This window comes from Magnolia sinica, chromosome 16 (genome assembly GCF_029962835.1).
Source record: "Magnolia sinica isolate HGM2019 chromosome 16, MsV1, whole genome shotgun sequence".
Classification (NCBI taxonomy): Eukaryota; Viridiplantae; Streptophyta; class Magnoliopsida; order Magnoliales; family Magnoliaceae; genus Magnolia; species Magnolia sinica.
The window spans coordinates 59,365,862-59,384,856 of NC_080588.1; the positions used below are offsets into that span (position 1 = coordinate 59,365,862).

The 18,995-nt window shown below is 39.0% G+C and overlaps 1 protein-coding gene across 2 annotated transcripts in view; it reads left to right on the forward strand.

Annotated features, from left to right (window-relative positions):
• Window positions 1–14,284, forward strand: part of LOC131229017 (uncharacterized) — a 29,642-nt gene extending 15,358 nt beyond the window's left edge. The window contains exons 4-8 of one of the 2 annotated variants that reach the window (XM_058224870.1): window positions 8,991–9,262; window positions 9,373–10,036; window positions 10,142–10,223; window positions 12,083–12,130; window positions 13,246–14,284. In XM_058224870.1, the coding sequence (XP_058080853.1) occupies window positions 8,991–9,262; window positions 9,373–10,036; window positions 10,142–10,223; window positions 12,083–12,130; window positions 13,246–13,449 (1,270 nt within the window). In that variant the 3' untranslated portion in view covers window positions 13,450–14,284. Of the gene's footprint in view, window positions 1–8,990; window positions 9,263–9,369; window positions 10,037–10,141; window positions 10,224–12,082; window positions 12,131–13,245 lie in introns of both variants that reach the window. The other variant, XM_058224869.1, reaches the window with a different exon arrangement.
• The last annotated feature ends 4,711 nt before the right edge of the window (window positions 14,285–18,995 follow it).

The window sequence follows — 18,995 nt, forward strand, 5'->3', positions numbered from 1 at the left end:
TCGATCGAAGGGTTTTGTTTATAGTCGTTGGAACTCAACTTCTATATAAAGGGCATTCGGACCTTGGGCAATTTCATGTGTTTTTGGTGCCATTAGAACTTAGGTGATCCCACTCCTAAGGCTCTAAACCTAAGAGATTCAAGTCATCTTCCTCGAAATTACCCCTCTAATGAGGATTCCAACCTCCATTGATTGAAGATGCACTTGATCTCTACCATTTTCTAAAGGATAGACTCAATCCCACAGGTAAATCCGTAGTCTACTGACCTCTAGAACACCCATCTAGGTGAACCCTCATTGGAAAACAACTATCCCTCTAGTTGTAGAAGATTCCACCCTCTCCCACTGCCTTGGTCACCTCATTAGAGCATCAAATGTATGGCGATTGATCGTAAGAGCTAAAGCATTCGCATCAACGATCGTGGGAGCAATTGAGAAGCTGATTGAAGCACGGGAGAGCAAACATCAAGCATCTCAAGCAAGGCGCATCAATAAAGCTCAATTCGACAAGTAAGGTTGTCAATTTAGATTCCGTATACTTTTTCCTTGTGTATAATTGAGTATAGAGTTTGTGACCCAAACTCAAATAGGTTCTTGTGTAGGACCGAATTTACCAGACACGGGTGCATACGTGTTAGTCTTTATAGGGAGCCTCCGGCTGAAGTGAATGTAGGTCCTTGGATTTGAATCATAGTGGTTGTTGGTTAGCCGATAAAAAAACCAACTAAGACTCCGAGGGAGCCTCCGACAGGAGTGTAAGTTTAGGTCCTTGTGTAGGGCTGTAAATGTTAGGGGTGATCCTACTCAAAGAGAGTGCGTCCGTCAGGAGTGGAGTAGGCAAGTAGCCAAACCACTATATATCCTTGTGTTTGCCGTCGTTAATGTTTGCAATTCTATTCATGCTTATGTGATTAATTAGTTAAATTATATGAATGCTCGAATTGGATTGTATGCTAAGTACTTGTAAGCACACACAAGATCACTATCTCTAGCACATACTTGTAGCTCAACTTGTTGTATCATTTGTAGTCCATTCTATTAGACTCGCTTGGCTTGGAAGCCTAAGTATTACTTGTTTTAATCGAGATAATTTTTAAGTGGTCCTATTCACCCCCCTCTAGGACTTAGCCATAATTCTAAGCTTCGATAAGTGTCTGCGTGTCGTGGTAGACAATCCACGCAATTTCAGTAATGACAAACCTACTTAAAAAAAAATAAAAATAAAATGTATTTCATGTCTTTATTTAGATGCCCTAAGGTTGTCTTTGATAAGTTGGAGATGTTATGATGCCAACCAAATGGCCACACAAGCTGATTGATCAAGATTTGAAGAAAAGGCCCACATCCCACACGTGCACGCTCCGCACGTGTGTACAAGAAAAAAGACCACTTTCCCTTTTTAGCCTATCGCTATTCTTTTCTTTCAAATATCTAGATTAGGAAGTTTACTTTTTCTTTCATATTTTTATATTAGGCATGGAGTAATTTTAGATTTTTCTTATTTAAGTACTTTCTTATTTAGGTGCTTTCTTAATTACAGTGCTTTCTTATTTAGGTAGTTTTCTATTTTCTTAGATCTTGGCTAGTTAGGAATTTTATTTTTAGATTCCATAGCTTTTATTGCAAATTGTAAGGATTGGTTATAAATAAGGCCAATGGCCTATGGAAAAAGAGAAGTTGATTGATATTTTCTTTCAGTAATTCTCTATTTATCTACGGTAGTTTTTTTTTTTTTTGGGGTGGGGGGGGGAGGAATCCCTAGTTCAAGACTAAAGGACTATTGAGCTTGCTCATCGCCTTGCATTCGCAATCTCTAGCATTCGGCCAGAGGATTGTTGGGTCCTTTCCCACAATCTCTTTCTTCTTTTCTTTGATCCATTTGCTTTCCCTTTCGGGGTTTGCATTAAATTGGTATCGGAGCCAGGTTCTGCTCTTGGGAGACTTAAAGAAGGTAATTTTCTCATCTTAATCCTACTCTTTCATCTTTCTCATTCCTCAATCCTTCATCTTCCATTTTCTTTTTCTTTTTTTCCCTTTTCCCTTCCCAAAATCACCAAACCCTAAACCATTCCTTTTCCTTTTCCCCCCAAACCCTTTGAACCCTAATCATACCTTTAGAAAAAAAAAAAAACTCTGTTTATATTCTCTTCCAACCCTACTATATCCTAATCCCGCTTCAACCCATCAATTGCTTGCCCTTTCTTTTGTCCTTACCAAAAAAAAAAAAAAAAAAAGAAAAGAAAAGAAAAGAAAAGAAAAGAAAAACCCATCCCAACCACTAACCTTAGATCTAGAATCCAAGCTTATAGTTCAACCCATGCTCTCGTTTGGAGATGTCGTGGATAGGAAGATGTTCATATGCCTCATACAATTATCCCCATCCAAACTTTCCTACCTTTCCATATCTATTGCGTTAATCTTATCTGACTCATTTTGACTATCACGATGATCGTCCTGAGTCTCACCCGTCGTTTTAATGGCCTTCCAGATGTTATGAGCAATGACAACTACATGTCAGCTACTCAAAAGCATCCCATTATACGAAAATATCAATGATGGCCAAGAATGTTCATGAGACATGGGAAGAAAATTTCCAGGAAGTCAAGAAGGAAATTAGAGCATTTAAGGAAGGTATTGAAAACAAATTCATGGAACTTAAAGAGTTGGTGAGAGCTTGCTTTGAGCCCTTGATTGAACAAGAAAAACTTTATGGGCTTCAATATGCTTTATCTGGCATTCTAAGGAATGGCGTGGCTATAGATAGTGTGGCGACCTAAAAGGAATCCTACTTTGGATTGGTTGATGGATCTATGGATGGGGATGGATCAATGATTCGATCGGAGTAAAGTCAAGTAAAATCAAAAGATTAGTTGCCGGATGATCCAATTGAAGAGACTGAAGGTTTAACAGATATAGATGATCCAATGGCCAAAGCGATGGATAGTGCTACAATCATAGTAGCAAACTCTATAGAGGTCAACACAATAGTACCATCTTAACTTCAATCAAGGTATTCAGATTAGAAGCCAACTGTGACCAAGGGGCCACAATTGACATCTAGAACGTGGAGGACTAACAAGAAGCAAAAGAAAGATGCTGTGTATTTCAACACCGTATTATGCACAAGTACTCATCAAGTGTGTAGGTCTCCACCATCAATTGCCGGTGAAGCCGAAGAAGACGCGCTACAAATGAGGATCTTCGTAGGAGATTATGACTTCCAATGTAAACTCAAGGACGCATTTTTTTTTTTTTTTTTTTGAAACCGGGTGGAATTGATGCAACAACATGGCTACACAAGGCGATTGATCAAGATTTGAAGAAAAGGCCTACATCCCACAAGTGCATGCTCTACACGCGTGTATAAGAAAAGGACCACTTTTCTGTTTTGGCCCATCACTACTTTCCTTTGTTTTATAGTTTTGAGGAAGAGGATTGGAGATTGCTAGAGGGAGTGAGGGACACTTTGTCGTGTAATGTCCACGACCACCACACTCAAAGCAAGTGTTGGTCGACCTCCCCCACTTCATACATTCAGTAATGGGCACCATGATGGAAATAAAGTTCCTAATAAGCCTTCAACAAAACATTGCAAGCCCGTGAAAACAACGAACCTCATGAATGTTTATGGGAGTAGGCCATTCAACAATGGCCCTTATCTTTTTATAATCAACCTTTATGCCTTCTGCTGAAACAACAAACCCCAGAAAAACCATGCTACAACTCATGATGGGGCACTTTTTCAAATTGATATAGAGTTTCTATCATCACTCGACGAAGATGGTCCAAATGATCTTCCCGTGAACGACTATAGATGAGGATATTGTTGAAGTATACGACGACAAACTTGCCAATGAATGGCCATGGAATTTGCGTCATTACCTGCATGAACGTAATAGGTGCGTTCGTCAAGCCGAAAGGCATCACTAGCCATTCATATAATCTATCATTTGTCTTGAAAGCAGTTTTCCATTCATCTCCAGAACAAATTTTGGTCTGGTGGTACCCGCTTTGCAAATCAATTTTTGAAAAGATTGTAGCATTCGCCAACATGTCCAGCATGTCATCTAGGCGTGGAATGGGAAAGTTGTACTTTACTGTTATCTTGTTGATGGTGCGACTATCGACAAACATTTGCCAACTGCTATCCTTCTTTTGTATCAAAAGTGCTGGCACGACACATGGGTTGAGGTTATCACGAATGAAACCTTTTGTTAGCAATTCCTCCACCTGGCGACAAAGCTTTGCATGCTCTGTCGGGTTCATTCCATATACTAAAAGATTTGGTAATGGTGCTGCAGGTACCAAATCAATCGCATGTTGAATGTCACACATGGGTGAAAGCTCGCTTGGTAGTCCATTAGGGACCAAATCTTGAAATGAGGATAGAATGTCCTGAATCTTAGGTGGTTGAACAACAACATTACCAATTGGATCGATCTTGCATCCTACCAGAGCATACACGAATCCCCGTTCATGGCTCTCCACGAGTTGGGCCATACTGAACACCATGGAAGCTGGCTTTGCCTCTTCAGATTCGTCATTCTTCATAGGGTTAAGAGTAATGGGCTTTCTTTTGTACATATAGCTGTATGTGTTCTTGCGACCCTTACGAGTTACATCTTTGTCATACATTCATGATCGCCCTAGTGATATATGCGTGACCTTCATTGGAATAATATCACACCAAAGCAATTCTTCGTAACAACCCAGAGAGGAGTTTACTAAGCACCTATTAGTCACAGGGATGAATGTGTCATTCACCCACACAATCTTGTATGGCCTGGGATGCATTTGAGATTTCAATTTCAACTTGTTCATCATGCTTTGTGAGGCCATGTTCATGTTGCTGCCTTTGTTAATAATGACCTTGACAACCTTTTCATCACATGGTGCTTGTGTATGGAAAATCTTAGTTCTCAACCGGTCTTCTTGGGCCTCCTCTTTTGGTGCTGTCAGAATCCTTCTGACCACCAATGATAGCTTATTTTCGTTAAGGCCATCTAGGCCTTTCTTAAGTTCTTGCTTGTTAGCTTCTAGATCGTTTTGGAAGTGATCTCTAGTTCAAGACTACTATAAAGCTTGCTCATAGTCTTGCATTCGCAGTCTCTATTTGGCTAGAGGATTGTTGTGTCCTTTCCCACAATCTCTTTCTTCTTTTCTTTGATCTATTTACTTCCCCTTTCGGGGTTTGCATTACGTTAAGTTGGGAAATCTTGTGGCAGGGAGTAGAAGAGAAGAAGTTTCATCTGTTGGCATGGGAGAAGGTTTGCCTGCCTTTTGGGGAAGGGGGAGCAAGTATTAGGAAGTTGAAACTAATGAATTCAACTTTGCTTGGAAGTGGTTGTGGTGCTTAGGGTCAAAAGAAGGTAGTTTGTGGAGGCAAGCGATTGAGTGCAAGTATGGGGTCCAGGAAGGTGGGTGGTGGACTAAAGATTCCTCCTTATATAGGGCCACTAGTGCTTTGGAGAGTGGTTGCTAGAATGGGATTCCAAATTTAAGGAGGGCATTGGGTTCTCGTGAGGGATGGGAGTTGGATTTGCTTCTAGGAAGATGTGTGGGTAGGGGAGAAGACCCTTAAAGAAGAATTTCTGAGGCTTGCCGAGCTGGCTTTGATTGTGGATATCCATGTAGCTAGGTGCTTTCCCATGTCTAGTGATGCGGTGGTCTGGATGACCCCCCCATTTAGAATGCTTTTGCTGCTAAATCTTTCCCAAAGCATCTCTTATCCCTAAATATTCTCGAGCTCGTTTCTAACCAAATACACCACACCACGGCTTTTGTCCAGCAGCACCCAAAGAATTCTACAAATGTACTCACCTTGTTCCGCCAGCCCATATACAGCTCCCCCACAAATCCCGGCATGATCCATGTAACTCCAAGAAATTGTTGGACCAGATGCGATTGGCTGTTTCAAAGAACATAGAGTAGATGGGGCCATTGCATTGCACATTACACAGCTATTTGGGAGCGACGTCCCTCTTCTTTAAGATTGCTCAATGTTAACATTTTATCCAGACCACAACCCTACAAAATGCTTCTACCTTCAGCTGTGCATCTCCACTCCAAAATTCCTTAGCCCACTGCATATATTCGTCTGCCCTCCATTGGCAGTTGCATGGAAGTATGACTTGGACAATTTCCTTCCTTTTTCCAAGATCCACACCCCTCTGTCTTGTCCCACTATTCTAACGTACATATCCTCTAACCAAGCGAGTTTATTGAGTAGATCCCTGATTTCTTCATCCCTTAGGTTGCACCTGAACTTAGGGCTCCACATGATTCCATCTCCTACACACTGAACCCAACTTTAAACATTTACCCTCTTGGCATTGCTACAACATACATGCATCTACCCTCCAGGACCCCATCTTGGATTTTTGACCATCCTCCCAGTTTATAACATGCAATTTTGTGCTTAGCCACTCAATGTTACCATAAGAAATTCCTCTGACTACACTCAATATTTTCAGCTGACAACTCATTGAAGGAAAAAAACTAAATTGGGAGGTTAGCCAAAATAGATTTAATAAGGGTGGGGTGATTTTTACTCCAAAGGACAAATAGCTCTTGTTACATAATACCAACTTCTTTCTATTCTTCCCACCATGGATTTCACAACGAGGTAAACCTTAGTATTACCTCTAATGGAGGAGCAAGATACTTGAAAGGCAACAACATCCTTTCACACCCCATCAAATCTGCCAATATACTAATCTCCTCTTGATTCCCAGCAACTCCCTCCATGGTACTTCTACTAACATTCACCTTGAGACTGGGCATGGCTTTGAAGCAAATGAACAATGCCTTCAAGGTTCTTCAAGCATCTCATAGAATGAGAGTGTCATCCGCAAATTGGAGATGGGCTATTAATAGACGTCAGGAAATTGCTTAATAGGCTAGCTTGGGATCGAAAAACTTTTAATCAGTTCGGTCTTGGGACTAAAATCTTCGCCTATATTGGGTTTGGGTTGGGCTTAGGCTAGGCCTTGAATGGTCCTTTTTTGGTCATGCTTGCGAGTGAATTAGTCGTTCCCACTTGGTTTGTTTGTTCATCGGTGAGTTAAAGAAGTATCTAAAGTTATATCCCATATGAGAGTAACCAATGTTCCAAAATCAGCGATAATATCTATATTATCCCCGATATTATCGGTATTGCCAGACCAGCGAAACCGAAACCCCGTGAAAGGCCTTTTTTTTTTTTTTTCCTTTTCTTTTCTTTCTTTCCAGGTATTGGCTATATATCGATACATGTTTGTATTACTACAATATCGCCCAAGTTTGTATTTGAATTGACCCTCCGTCATATCTAATTATGTCGACAATATTATTGTTGGCACCACTTAATATGGGGAAAGGAGAGATGTTAAATGTGTAAATTGCCAGAAATGGAAAAATAAAAATAAAATCAAAACATAGAATTTTTTTTTTTTTTTTTTTTTTAAATATTTAAATAATTATTATTATGATGGGAAGGACCTAAGGTAATAAAAAATGATTTTGTGTGTGTGTGTTTTCCTTACTTTTTGCATGGATTTGAGTGGAAAATCAAAAGATTTGAGAGTTTAAATGGTGGAATTTGGGAGAAATTGGGAAAATCCAATTTTCTCATCTAAATTAACTAATCGGGGACCTAATTTTTAATATGATGAGTTGGCTGATCTATTGATTCATGCAGATTTTTTGGATTTCTTAATTATTCAGATTTTTAAAAATAAATAAAAACTTGTTTAATTTGGAAATAATATTTTCAAATTTTTTTATTTTAAAGATTATCTATTTCGTTTTATTTATTTTTCTTATTCATCGTTGTATGTTGATGATCGATCGATTGATGGGTCCATTTTTTTGATGAACATATTATATTTCAAAGATAAATAAAAAATGTTTATTTTAAAAAAATATTTCCATTTCAAAGATATTTTTTCCATGGATGCATGGTTATATCATAAAATGCATGGACGTGTGCATAGATGGGTGGATGGATGGGTTATGTATGCATGGATGGATGGATGTGCATGTATGTATGCATGCATGCATCATGCATGGATTGATGGATGGTTGGATGGTTGGATGTGTGTAAGTTTGTATGGATAGATGGATAGTTGGATGTGTGTATGTATGGATGTATGCATGGATGGATGGATGTATGTTATGCATGTGTGCATGCATGGATGGACGCATTAGTGTATATATGCATGAATGAATTGATGGATGTTTTAATATATGAATGGATGGATGGATAGACATGTGTGTGAATGTGATATGGATGGATGGATAGACATGTGTGCGAATGTAATATGGATGGATGGATGGATCATATATGTGTGGATGGATGGATGGATGTCGTAGTTATTGTTTGGTACCTGAATTTGTATGTTATGAACTCATTTTGGTTAATATTGCACTGTTTTTACAACAACACATGCTTTAGGCCCCTATGAAATGGAAACTCATTATATATGTTCTTTTTTGCAAATTTTTTATTCCTAAATATGTGTATTTTAGCATCTCCTGAAGTTTCACTGAAAAATTCCACCATTTTCCTCATGTTTCCCTCAGTCAGCGACACATTTCCTGGTATCAGCGATATTGACATATGTTTCTGTATCCCAAGCCAGCGATACATATAACTAAACTGACACTATGAACTGGATGTAACAACCTTTGTAATTTCCTTAATTATTGGAACTAAAAGCCTTTGTAATTTCCTTAATTATTGGAACTAACGGCCTTTGTAAATAATGTAAAAACTGCTAAATTTGCCTATGAGTGTCTCGTCAAAATTACAACATACCCCTTGTGGGTACTAACAGGGTCACATTTGCAATTTCTTTAATGTAGGACTAAAGTTACCCTATGACTGTCTCACAACAATTCTAAAATCCATATTTACTTGTAACTTCATGTTCTAATTTTTCACTGGAATGCACTAGAAGTTTCATGGCTTTCACATACTGATATTCATATGTATATGTTGCCTCCTACAGAAATTCAGGGATTCCTTTACATATTGATGAACACCAGTTTGTGCCAGCAAAGCCAAATGCTGTCGGATATCACTCATCCGAGAGCAGCATTCATGATCTTGTTTCACCTAGAGTAAATCCGGAGACTGGTGGAACTCTATTTCAAACTGGGCATGCATATCAGTCTAACTGGACTGTTTCTAGCAGCATGGAGCGACAGGAAGTAGCGTCCTGGAAGGTTGAGAAAGTTGATGGTTTTGAAAATAACATGGCAGCTGATCTTTCGTCGGCAGGTAATCTTCTATTGGAAAAGATTTTTATTTCTTTTACCGATCTAGTGGAAAAGTTAGTGCTGACTAGAATAAATGCATGCTCATGGATCCTACTGGTGATTTGTCAGAAGGTCAAGCTGTTTCTCACAACAATGAACAAATCTGGATGTATAAGACACCTGAAATGGAGCCGCAAATGTCGGCACCAGGGACCATATCTTGCCCACCTACATTAACGCCAGGGCCGCCCATCATATCACCACCTCCATTACAAGTTCCGCCATTCATGAGGCCAGTCTACCTTACTCCGAACAATTCTTGGGATAGGCGTGGCTTAAATCCTTCTTTGCCTTTGACTCATATGCCACCAGGAATGATGCCTAATAACTTTCATGTTAATGTATGTGGTCCTCCTGCCTTTTTACCCTCTCCTGTGACTCCACTTGCTCAGCTGCCTGGAAATTCAATGCTTCATTTTGACCAGATGGTTGCCCCAGCAGCCTTAGCACCTCAATCTCCGCCCCCTCCCCCTCCTGACATGCCGCCACCGTTACCTCCATCTCCACCTCCTTTACCTCTATCCCAGCCTCCCTCAGTTCCACCTCCTCCCAGTTCTCCTCCTCCACTTCCTCTGCAGGTTGTTGAACCTCCCAACTCAGAAACAAGTGGACAATGTTTGCAGTCTCAGTGGCAAGGTGTGCTATGCAAAAGTGGGGTTCATTACTGTACACTTCATGCAAGTAGAGAGAACCTGAATGCTTGCAAGTATACGAATTCCATATCTGAACCTTCAGAGTAAGGACTTCTACATTTTATCTGAAAAATCGTCATTGTACATAAATTTCTAAAGGAATGTAGTTTAGTTTCTAACTGAAGGCTTCTGGGTAACACTCAATGCAGATGGCCAGCGAAATTAGAAGTGACAAAGCGCACAGACTTCCGGCATGTTAAGTCGACCTTCACCGGCACTCCACCAAATAAAGTCAGTTCATAACCATGGACTAAATGCTTTTCTTTAGATGGTTACTTTACCTTCCATTTCAATCTTTTTCTCCCAGACACTTGGCACCAGAGCAATGCTAAATATGCCTTTATTATTCCATGTGGAACATGGATTTTATTTATTTATTTATTTTTATTTTTTGTGGTGTACCATTCAAAATAATTATTTATCAATTACATGAGTAATTTATCATTTAATACATACATATCTAGATCTTAGTTTCCAGGAATACCGAACTGGCAACAAGCTATTTATGTAACTATTTTATGATATCGAGAAATTTTTTTATACTCTGGCAGAGTGTAATTGGATGATACGCAGGCACTGGCAAAGTGTGCTTTGCTTGATACACAGGCACTTAGGATTTACTTAGAAATTGCATTCTGTGGTATACATGTAATTCAAATTAAACTGTCCAAATTATGGGTCTCAATTTAAATGTATCATAAGCCAAAAATTAAGATTATTTGGTTCTGTGACTACTAGATTGGGGGGCATTTATTGGATGGTTAAAAATGAAAAATAACCAATGGTTCTAGTTAAACAAACAAATGTCCACAAATCAGAGTTACGATTTTTAGACCAATTTGATTTTTGGACTGTCTTAGCAAAAATGGGTTCCTCAATTTGGTTTGGTTAATGTATGCCACATGTAAAGTTTCTGAGTGCCAGCAGTCTAGCGTCATACACTGCCATAGTAAAATAACTCCCCATGATATAAAAATGTGATGGCGACATGAAATTAAGTGATGCCCAGGCATTTGAAAATCAATGTGGTGCTGATTTCATGCATTCGAAGATGAATATTAGCAAATTGAGTTACACGACAGACTTATCCTTGAATTGGATTTGGTGAAGTCATCTTGCAAAAAAGTTTTGTAGAAATTATTGGTTCTCTTCTCTGGGGAAGAGAAGTTCATGATTAGTCTTGTGTGAGCAAATTTGAACCATGAAGGTAATGAACTGATTCTCATTGACTTAGAAGGGAAGGATTCTGTTTTTACAGCTAGCTGTAAATGACCAAAATGCCCTGAAGTCACTGTTTAAGCATAAAATATAAAACAACCAAGCAATTCATAAATATGAATATGTTTCTATGAACAGATTTGTAAAGATTTCGAGCACTAGAAATATCTTCCATTTCTGATCTCGTACAAGCTTTATGAAAATATGTCCAAGTGTAGGCTAACGATGAGGCAGGAAATCTTGACATCCATAGCAAAGACAGAAGATGATAGCTCTCCTAGATTCTTGTGATAATATCTGCTTTTGGTTAGCTGTGGCTATGTGTATCTTGCTCCCCCCCTTCTAGTAGAACTTTGGCTTAATTGTCACAAAAAAAGGGGGTCTAAGCGTAGGGTAAAGGACAGCAACCCTACGCCAAAGATGCATAACTAAAGAAAATATAGAATTTATCCCTACGAGATGCTGGGTATAACACATGGAAAACAAAAATGTCCCCATGCATGACCATAACCAGCTGCAACGCATTTTTTAGGGCCGAATATTGATACCTATAAAAATAGTAGTTTACATTTTGTACTTTTTGCGTCCGATCTTTTGGATGTAGATTAGCAGTTTTTGGCCTCATTTTTTCTATTGAAAAATAAATATATGTTGCTCAACTTCTCAACTTGGCGAATAACCCCATGACTAATTGACTATGATTCTTCAGTTCTAACTCGACATCCTTGAGCTCATGTTGGGTGCTTGCTCCTAACATCTCTATGAATGCTATTTCTGTAATGCATACTTAAATTATCAGTTCAGTTGTTATCTCTAATCATTCATATTACATATTTTCATCTCACCTTCTTTTTTTTTGTCATGTGATGTAGAGAGAGGTTTGTCGGCTGCTCCCCTCTACTATGGGTGACCGTAAAGGCGTAAGTTATCTGTTCTCTTTTCCTTAATGTGGATTTTATGCTGGAAAATGAAACCATTTTGTTAGCAACTCTGTTAATTTACAAAACAGGATATTCTACCAATGATCATGCCATATGGAATATATAAGAAGTTTAAAACAGCACATCTCGCCCTCCCTCTTGCAAAGTTCATAAAATTACGACTCCTGACATTTTGATGACTGCTGCCTCCATGCTCCCGCAGCCTAATCCATTCTTGCTCATGCTTCTGCCTCTAAGTTTCAAGTATTCGGGATCAATCAAAGAGAAGAAAATAAAGTTTTGAGTACTTGGTCATATTTCTAAACATTGCCTTACTGTGAAGAAACACCATATCTGTATTTCTAAACATATAGCAGAGCATTTAAAATTTTAGATAAATGCTTCTGGCACTCCTTTGGCATTAAACATGCACCTATGTCTTGAAGTCAATACCTTTCTCTTGGACTTAATTGCCCTTTGTAATTATTCCTGCTAAGCATCTTAGTATGATTATTTTCAATATTTTACTTCTATGTTTCTAAATTTGCCCTTCCCCCTCCTTTGCTGAAGCTTTTGCCTTTACCATGAAGACCTTTCAGTACCTAACAATCCAAGATATTCAGTGTCAATGTGACTGCACGCACTAACTAAAAACTGTGGATATGTGTCAGTTGAAATTTCCCAGATTTTTTCATGTTGCTTGAGAAAATTTCCTACCATTAATTAGCATTTTGTTGCTGTCTTCAGACATTTCATATATTGCTGTCATCTGAATTCCAGACCATGTGCCAATATCAGTTGTAGCCTAAAACCTGTAGTGATGTATACAAATCTTATTTGAATAAAGCAGATTTTTCTTGCTTGCCTTCGTATTGAATCTATTGATTAATCATGGATTATTTGGGTTGTTCATGTTGAGAAGCATGGATTTAAATCATCATACAGCCAAAATTAAACATGGTGTTCATTCACATTTGGTTGCATCATTTACCTGTCTACTGCTATATGCAAGTACTATACTCCATCTTAGAAATAAAAATAAAAATCTTATTTTATTGTGAATATTGAAGACCAGGCCATGATGAAGAATTAACCTTATTTGAATTTTGGTGCAGCTTCAAGATTTTATTTTGTATTTGAAGCAGAGGGAATGTGCCGGTGTGATCAAGATTCCAGCAGGGAAATCCTTGTGGGCAAGACTGCTTTTCATTCTGCCCCCTTCTCTTGACATATGCTCAATGCTTTCCATTGCAGCTCATCCGGAAGAATGCCTAATCGGTTTGGTTCTACCGAAGGAAAAGAACTTTGAATGGGTATGACTGTAATTTACATAGAAGAGATAAAAATTCTATGTTGTTTGGTCCCTGAGCCACTTGCACAAAGCCCTGGAATTTGAACAGTTACTCACCTCCTTTCCGGGCAAAACTTCAAAATCCCCTACATGTCTTGAAACTATCAAATGCACATAACGTCTTCAAACATTGCTGGTTTCATGAAAATTTGTGAGAAAGGAACTTCTAAACGTTTCTCAGGCTACCAAAAGTAATTGAGCTTCTGAGGTGCACATAAATATTCTTCTGTTGAGGGTATTTATGTCATCTCGGGGACAGGCTTTGTCAGTTTCAACTTTAAAATATGCACAAGTGGTTTCAAGGTGCTGCCATGGAACACCCTCCCAGGTCAGGGGTTCAAGGCAAGGTGTGCTGTAACAGCCGTTGCGTAATGGTAACAGTCACAACCATTACGTGTTACGGGGCTGTAATGGCTGTTATGGAAAAAAGAACCTGTAACAGCCCCAAAATGGTCATTACGGACCCTGTAGCAGTCTGTTATGGGGCTGGTACTTCTTCTCCTACTTTTTGTTTTTTTCCTTGGTGGATGTAGAAGACAATAAAAAGGGTGAACCCATCAAAGCATGGGATGTAATTTCATGAACTTTATTTTGTTCTTACAGAAGTACTTCTCGCTTACAATTGCTTCTGTATTTTGTGCCATAATAAGCATAGATGCCTCTTTTGGTGCTTGCATGTATGCACTTGAAAATTTTGATTGTACCAATAGTAGTTTTCTAGTTGTGACATGCAAAGACATGGATGTCTATGATAGTATGTGCCTTTGAAAGTATGTTATAAATTATTTACTTGGAGCTGTTAATTTCTTCAGAATACATATCAAGCATTTATTTTATTACCAAGTGACATTCTTTTGATTAGTTTGGTTTTGGTTATGTTTGTCTTAGGGAAAGTCTGTTTTCAGTGGACCCAAAACATGGACAATGAAAATGAACATGGAACCTGCAGCATGTGGAAAACAGTAGATTCAATAGGGGAATTTGTCGTTTGGTGTGTAATGCAGTTTTCCATGGATTTATGTGGAAATGTTAAAAGGTCAACAGTGAAACAGTCATCCACCTCCTTTCAGCACCTTGGAAAGCAGCTTACTCCCTTTTATAGGAAACATGGTTATCCACACTTTTGTTGATAAGCTTGCAAATGGGATCCTTACTCTTGCTCCAGTGGTAGACTCTCAGGAATTTCAACACCTGGTCAAGGGTTCGGGCATCCATAGGTGGCGAAATCCCACTACGGCGTGAGTGTGTGGCGGTGTGTGTGCGTGTGTAAAAAAAAAAAAAAAAGGCTTGCAAATGAAATTTATATGCCACGTCCTTTTCTGCAAATGGAGTAGGATTCCACAGAAATCAATTGATTGCAAAGTTATTGCAGAAAAAAAAATAAAAATAGTATTATACTTATTGTTTGTGTAGTGTGTACTTGTCACACTTCATCATGTTTGCATCTAGCTTTATATTGATCTGCTTGTTTGTTCCATGTCAAACCAGATCTTGGACTTATACTGCACTTTGCACTCTGACTAATGCATCCATCCTTCTCCCTTGTAGAAGCCCTCTATATGATTTCATATGCATTCCACAATGTTTATGTCGAAGATATCAACTTTACGGGAGTGTACATGACTGCATGGGTGTGGGTGACATGTTGTTTCAATTATATTCCATTGTATTAGATTTGCTGTTTCCCAAGTAACAGTGATTAAAAAAGTAAAAAAGAAAAATTGGCCAGGGGGCAAGCCTATTGCGAGTGACCCACTAGCCATTTCCTCAGCCACTTCCTCAAACAAGTCTGTCACCATCATGAATCCACATGCAACAACACAAACAAACGGAATGGTCTCCATTCAAGCATGATGTCCTCACAAGAGCACCACTGAATATCAAGCATAGAGAGCTACTAGCGTGCAATCGTTAAGGTATGCTTGCCCGAGCCATTCTCCCGATATTGATTTATTTTGGATTATTGTACTCTTCCTCTCCTGCCACAAGCCCTACAAGATGCTGTAGGGAAGCATCTTTCACAGAATACACCTCCCCTGGAAAGAGTGGCAATGCATGCGCTTACCAGATTAGCAAGAGAGCCATCCGGAGCTCAGTCAATACCAAAAGGCCAAGAAAGTGATCCCAGGCATTCATCTTCACATTGCAGTGGAGAAACAAGTGATCCATGCTTTCTTCTTTTACAGCAGCACATGAAACACATGATTACTGAGGCTATACGGTGCTTCTTCAAGTTGTCCACTGTGAGGGTCTTTTAAAAAAAAAAAAACAAAGTGATGCATGCAAATGCTTGCATTTGTTGGCAGTTTTTATGGTATTTAAGAGTCGGATGGAGATATAAAGAGCTGCACTATCATAGAAATAAACTTATATGAGTCATGCTATGAAACTTTGGGAGAGTGATCAAACAAAGATTAAGGCATCAAACAAATTTATCAGAAAATCAAATTGAATTCACGTTAGGGAAGTTAACCATTGAGGCTATTTTCCTACCTAGACAACCCATGGAGAAATGTAGGGAGAGGATCTCCACATGTCCTTATTGACTTAGAGAAAGCATACAATAGCATTCTGACTCCCACCTAGCATCAGTTCCAAAAAAACATTCGACTGGACCGGATCAAAGGGCCTGCTCCACATTGCCCCTTTTCCCACTCCCATCTTTTTACCATTCCTAGGTTTTATAGGAAAATGCCATGTCTTTACTTTTGCTTTTTGTCATATTCTTCCTTTAACCTAAAAGCCCCGCCTCTCTTTTTGACCTGTAGTGGATTGCTTGCAACACCTGTTTTCAAGGAAATCCTTGGAGCACGTTGTGGCCCAGGCTCAGTGGGGCCCACGATGATGTATATGTTTTTATCTATGCCGTCCATCCGTTTTGTTTGCTCATTTTAAGGCACGAACATGTGAGATAGTAACTTAGGGCTTGATAGAAGTGCTCACCTGAGTCTTTCGAAATGAGATTTCAACCTTTTGAGTATGTACTGATGTTCATGGGTGATTTAAGCGGCACAGTTGTCTTGAATTAGAATAGTAATTTTTATTTTTATTTTTTTCACTCTCACCTGGACTGAAATAACTAGAGGTTTCCATTTGAATTTTAATGTCTTTATTTTATTTTTACACATTTGGCATGTGCAAGTGGTCATAGGGTGACATGCATGATCTGGTCACGAGCACAGAAACTGTCATATAAGCTGAGCATAGGCAAGTTTGGGTTCTTTTTTTTTTTTTTTAAAAGACATGGTTCGAGCTTGAGCCAGCCTATAGAATTTTGAGCTGGGATTTGGCAGCATGAAGCCCGGCCCAAGCCTGCTGACAGCCCTACCTACAACGAGCTGAGCACCACATAGCGAAGTATGCACATCAAATCCACCGTCTGATAGGTGCGCTGCTGCCATATTTTCGTGGTGGATCGTAAAAATCAGTTCAATCCGAGACAGGTAGGCCAGCACCACAGGGAATGGTGTAAAAATCATGACTAAAAACTCTTAAATTCATGTATAGTGTAGTGTAAGGTACTTGTATCCTAATTGAAGGCATTATGATCATTATATAACAGGGTAAGGAGCATTGCGTGGTTTAGCAACATTGATCACGAGCACTCGTAGGGATCGGGTTGCATGTCCATCTCTGGCATCTACAAACAATTGTTGATGATCCTAGGCGTTGATTTGGTGGGATGTGTGGAGGCCGATGTTCTTTCAAATAATCGAGTAACATTTTTTTTAAAAATGGCAAACGGTTAAAAGTACAATGGTGAGCGTCCAAATTCAAATGGAAAAGTCAGGTGATTAATATCATCTTCTTAGTGCAAATTTTCAATGATGTTCTATCTGCACTAACAATAACATTAGATGGCCATATAACCATGTCATGTGTACAGTTGAATCAGGGCCATCCATCTTGTGGGTAATTAGTGAGATTACCCCTATTCAAACATGATGAGCCGGTCCCATAAATCCGATTGGTCACCTTCACACAGATTGACAAGGATTGTCCAACGGGCGTGATTTTCAGATTGCATGTGCCATCACATCAATACGATCCTAACCTTTCTTAGAAAGCTAAGCAAAGGTCATTTCGTTCCAAAAATCTCCTACCGTTGATGGCTAGTGTGCAGGTATCCCTACGCCCATCAGGGCCCATTTGGCACACATCATACACATCTTTAATGGATAATTTCTTAAATCACTACTTATGATTAAGGCTGAGTTGAATTTTTTGTTAATGCTCCATCCATTGTTTATTCTGCAATTTGGATGGTTTGGATTATCTTGTAATTATGACACAAATACATTTTCTGAATGAATGTATGTGAACTGTTAAAATGATTCAGAACATTTGTAATATGAATGATATGGACTCACCAATTTCCCTAATAATTGATTGGACGATTGGGATCAGTCAAGTGAATTGATTTTCTTGGAAGGATTGGCAATCAAGGGTAGGATCCAAATGATGGTTGATGTAGAAATGATTAGACCATTTGTAGTATTATCAACATAGATCCCATGGACTCATGGTCATTGAATGGACCGTTAGGATCATCAGCGGAAGTGATTTTTTGAGAGGGATGAATGACCAAGGGGTGGGACCCACATGATGGGGATAGTCTGGGTCAACGATCAAACCATTTGCTATATAATCAATATGGAATGGATGGTTGATGTCATGTGACAAAAGTGATTTTTTTATTTTTTTAAATTTTATTTTAGTGATTGGGAGTAAAGGGTAGGATCACATGATGAATGGTTTAGATCAATGATGGAACCATTTATAGTGTGATAAATATGGGTGTCCATTTCACTAACCATTAAATGGGGCAGTTACAATTTTCCAGTAAAAGTGATTTTTGACCGTGCGTACGATGAAGGCTGAGAACCAAAGATTGAACAGCTGAGATCTTCCAATTTGGGAAATTCCAGGAGCACGGTCCATCTATGGTGGAGCAATGGATAGGAACCTCGTAGGATCAACCCGTTCATCAAGTGGGTAAATGATCAACGTCATCATGATCTAAAATCAGGTGGGCCACAACATAGGAAACAATTGGGATGGAAAATCTACCGCTAGTTTTGTGTATGGTCCGCTGTGCTGTTCATGTGCCATCCAATCCATTCATCTGATATGCCTCATCTTAATGAAAGGATTACCTAAGAAATCCAGTATTCTAAAACTCAGGTGGGCCATACTACGACAATTTTAGAGGGTTATGTATGATTTTAATCTGCGTGAGTGTTGAACCAGCCTGATTTGGGGATCAAGGCCAAAGAAAGGGAGGTCTACCCGACGGACGGTGTGGATTTCATTCACGTCAAATACTTTCCCCTATCACTACAGAAGCTACCCCTTAGATACCTACGCCACGTAAGTGAGAGTCGGTGATGAATGGAGCCATAGCTTTCAAAACAATTTGAACCATTGATTCCATCTACGGTCAATATTTAGAGCTGAATATCACCGTGTACAATTCATATTATATATTAAAAATGGTAAATATGTTCAACAAAT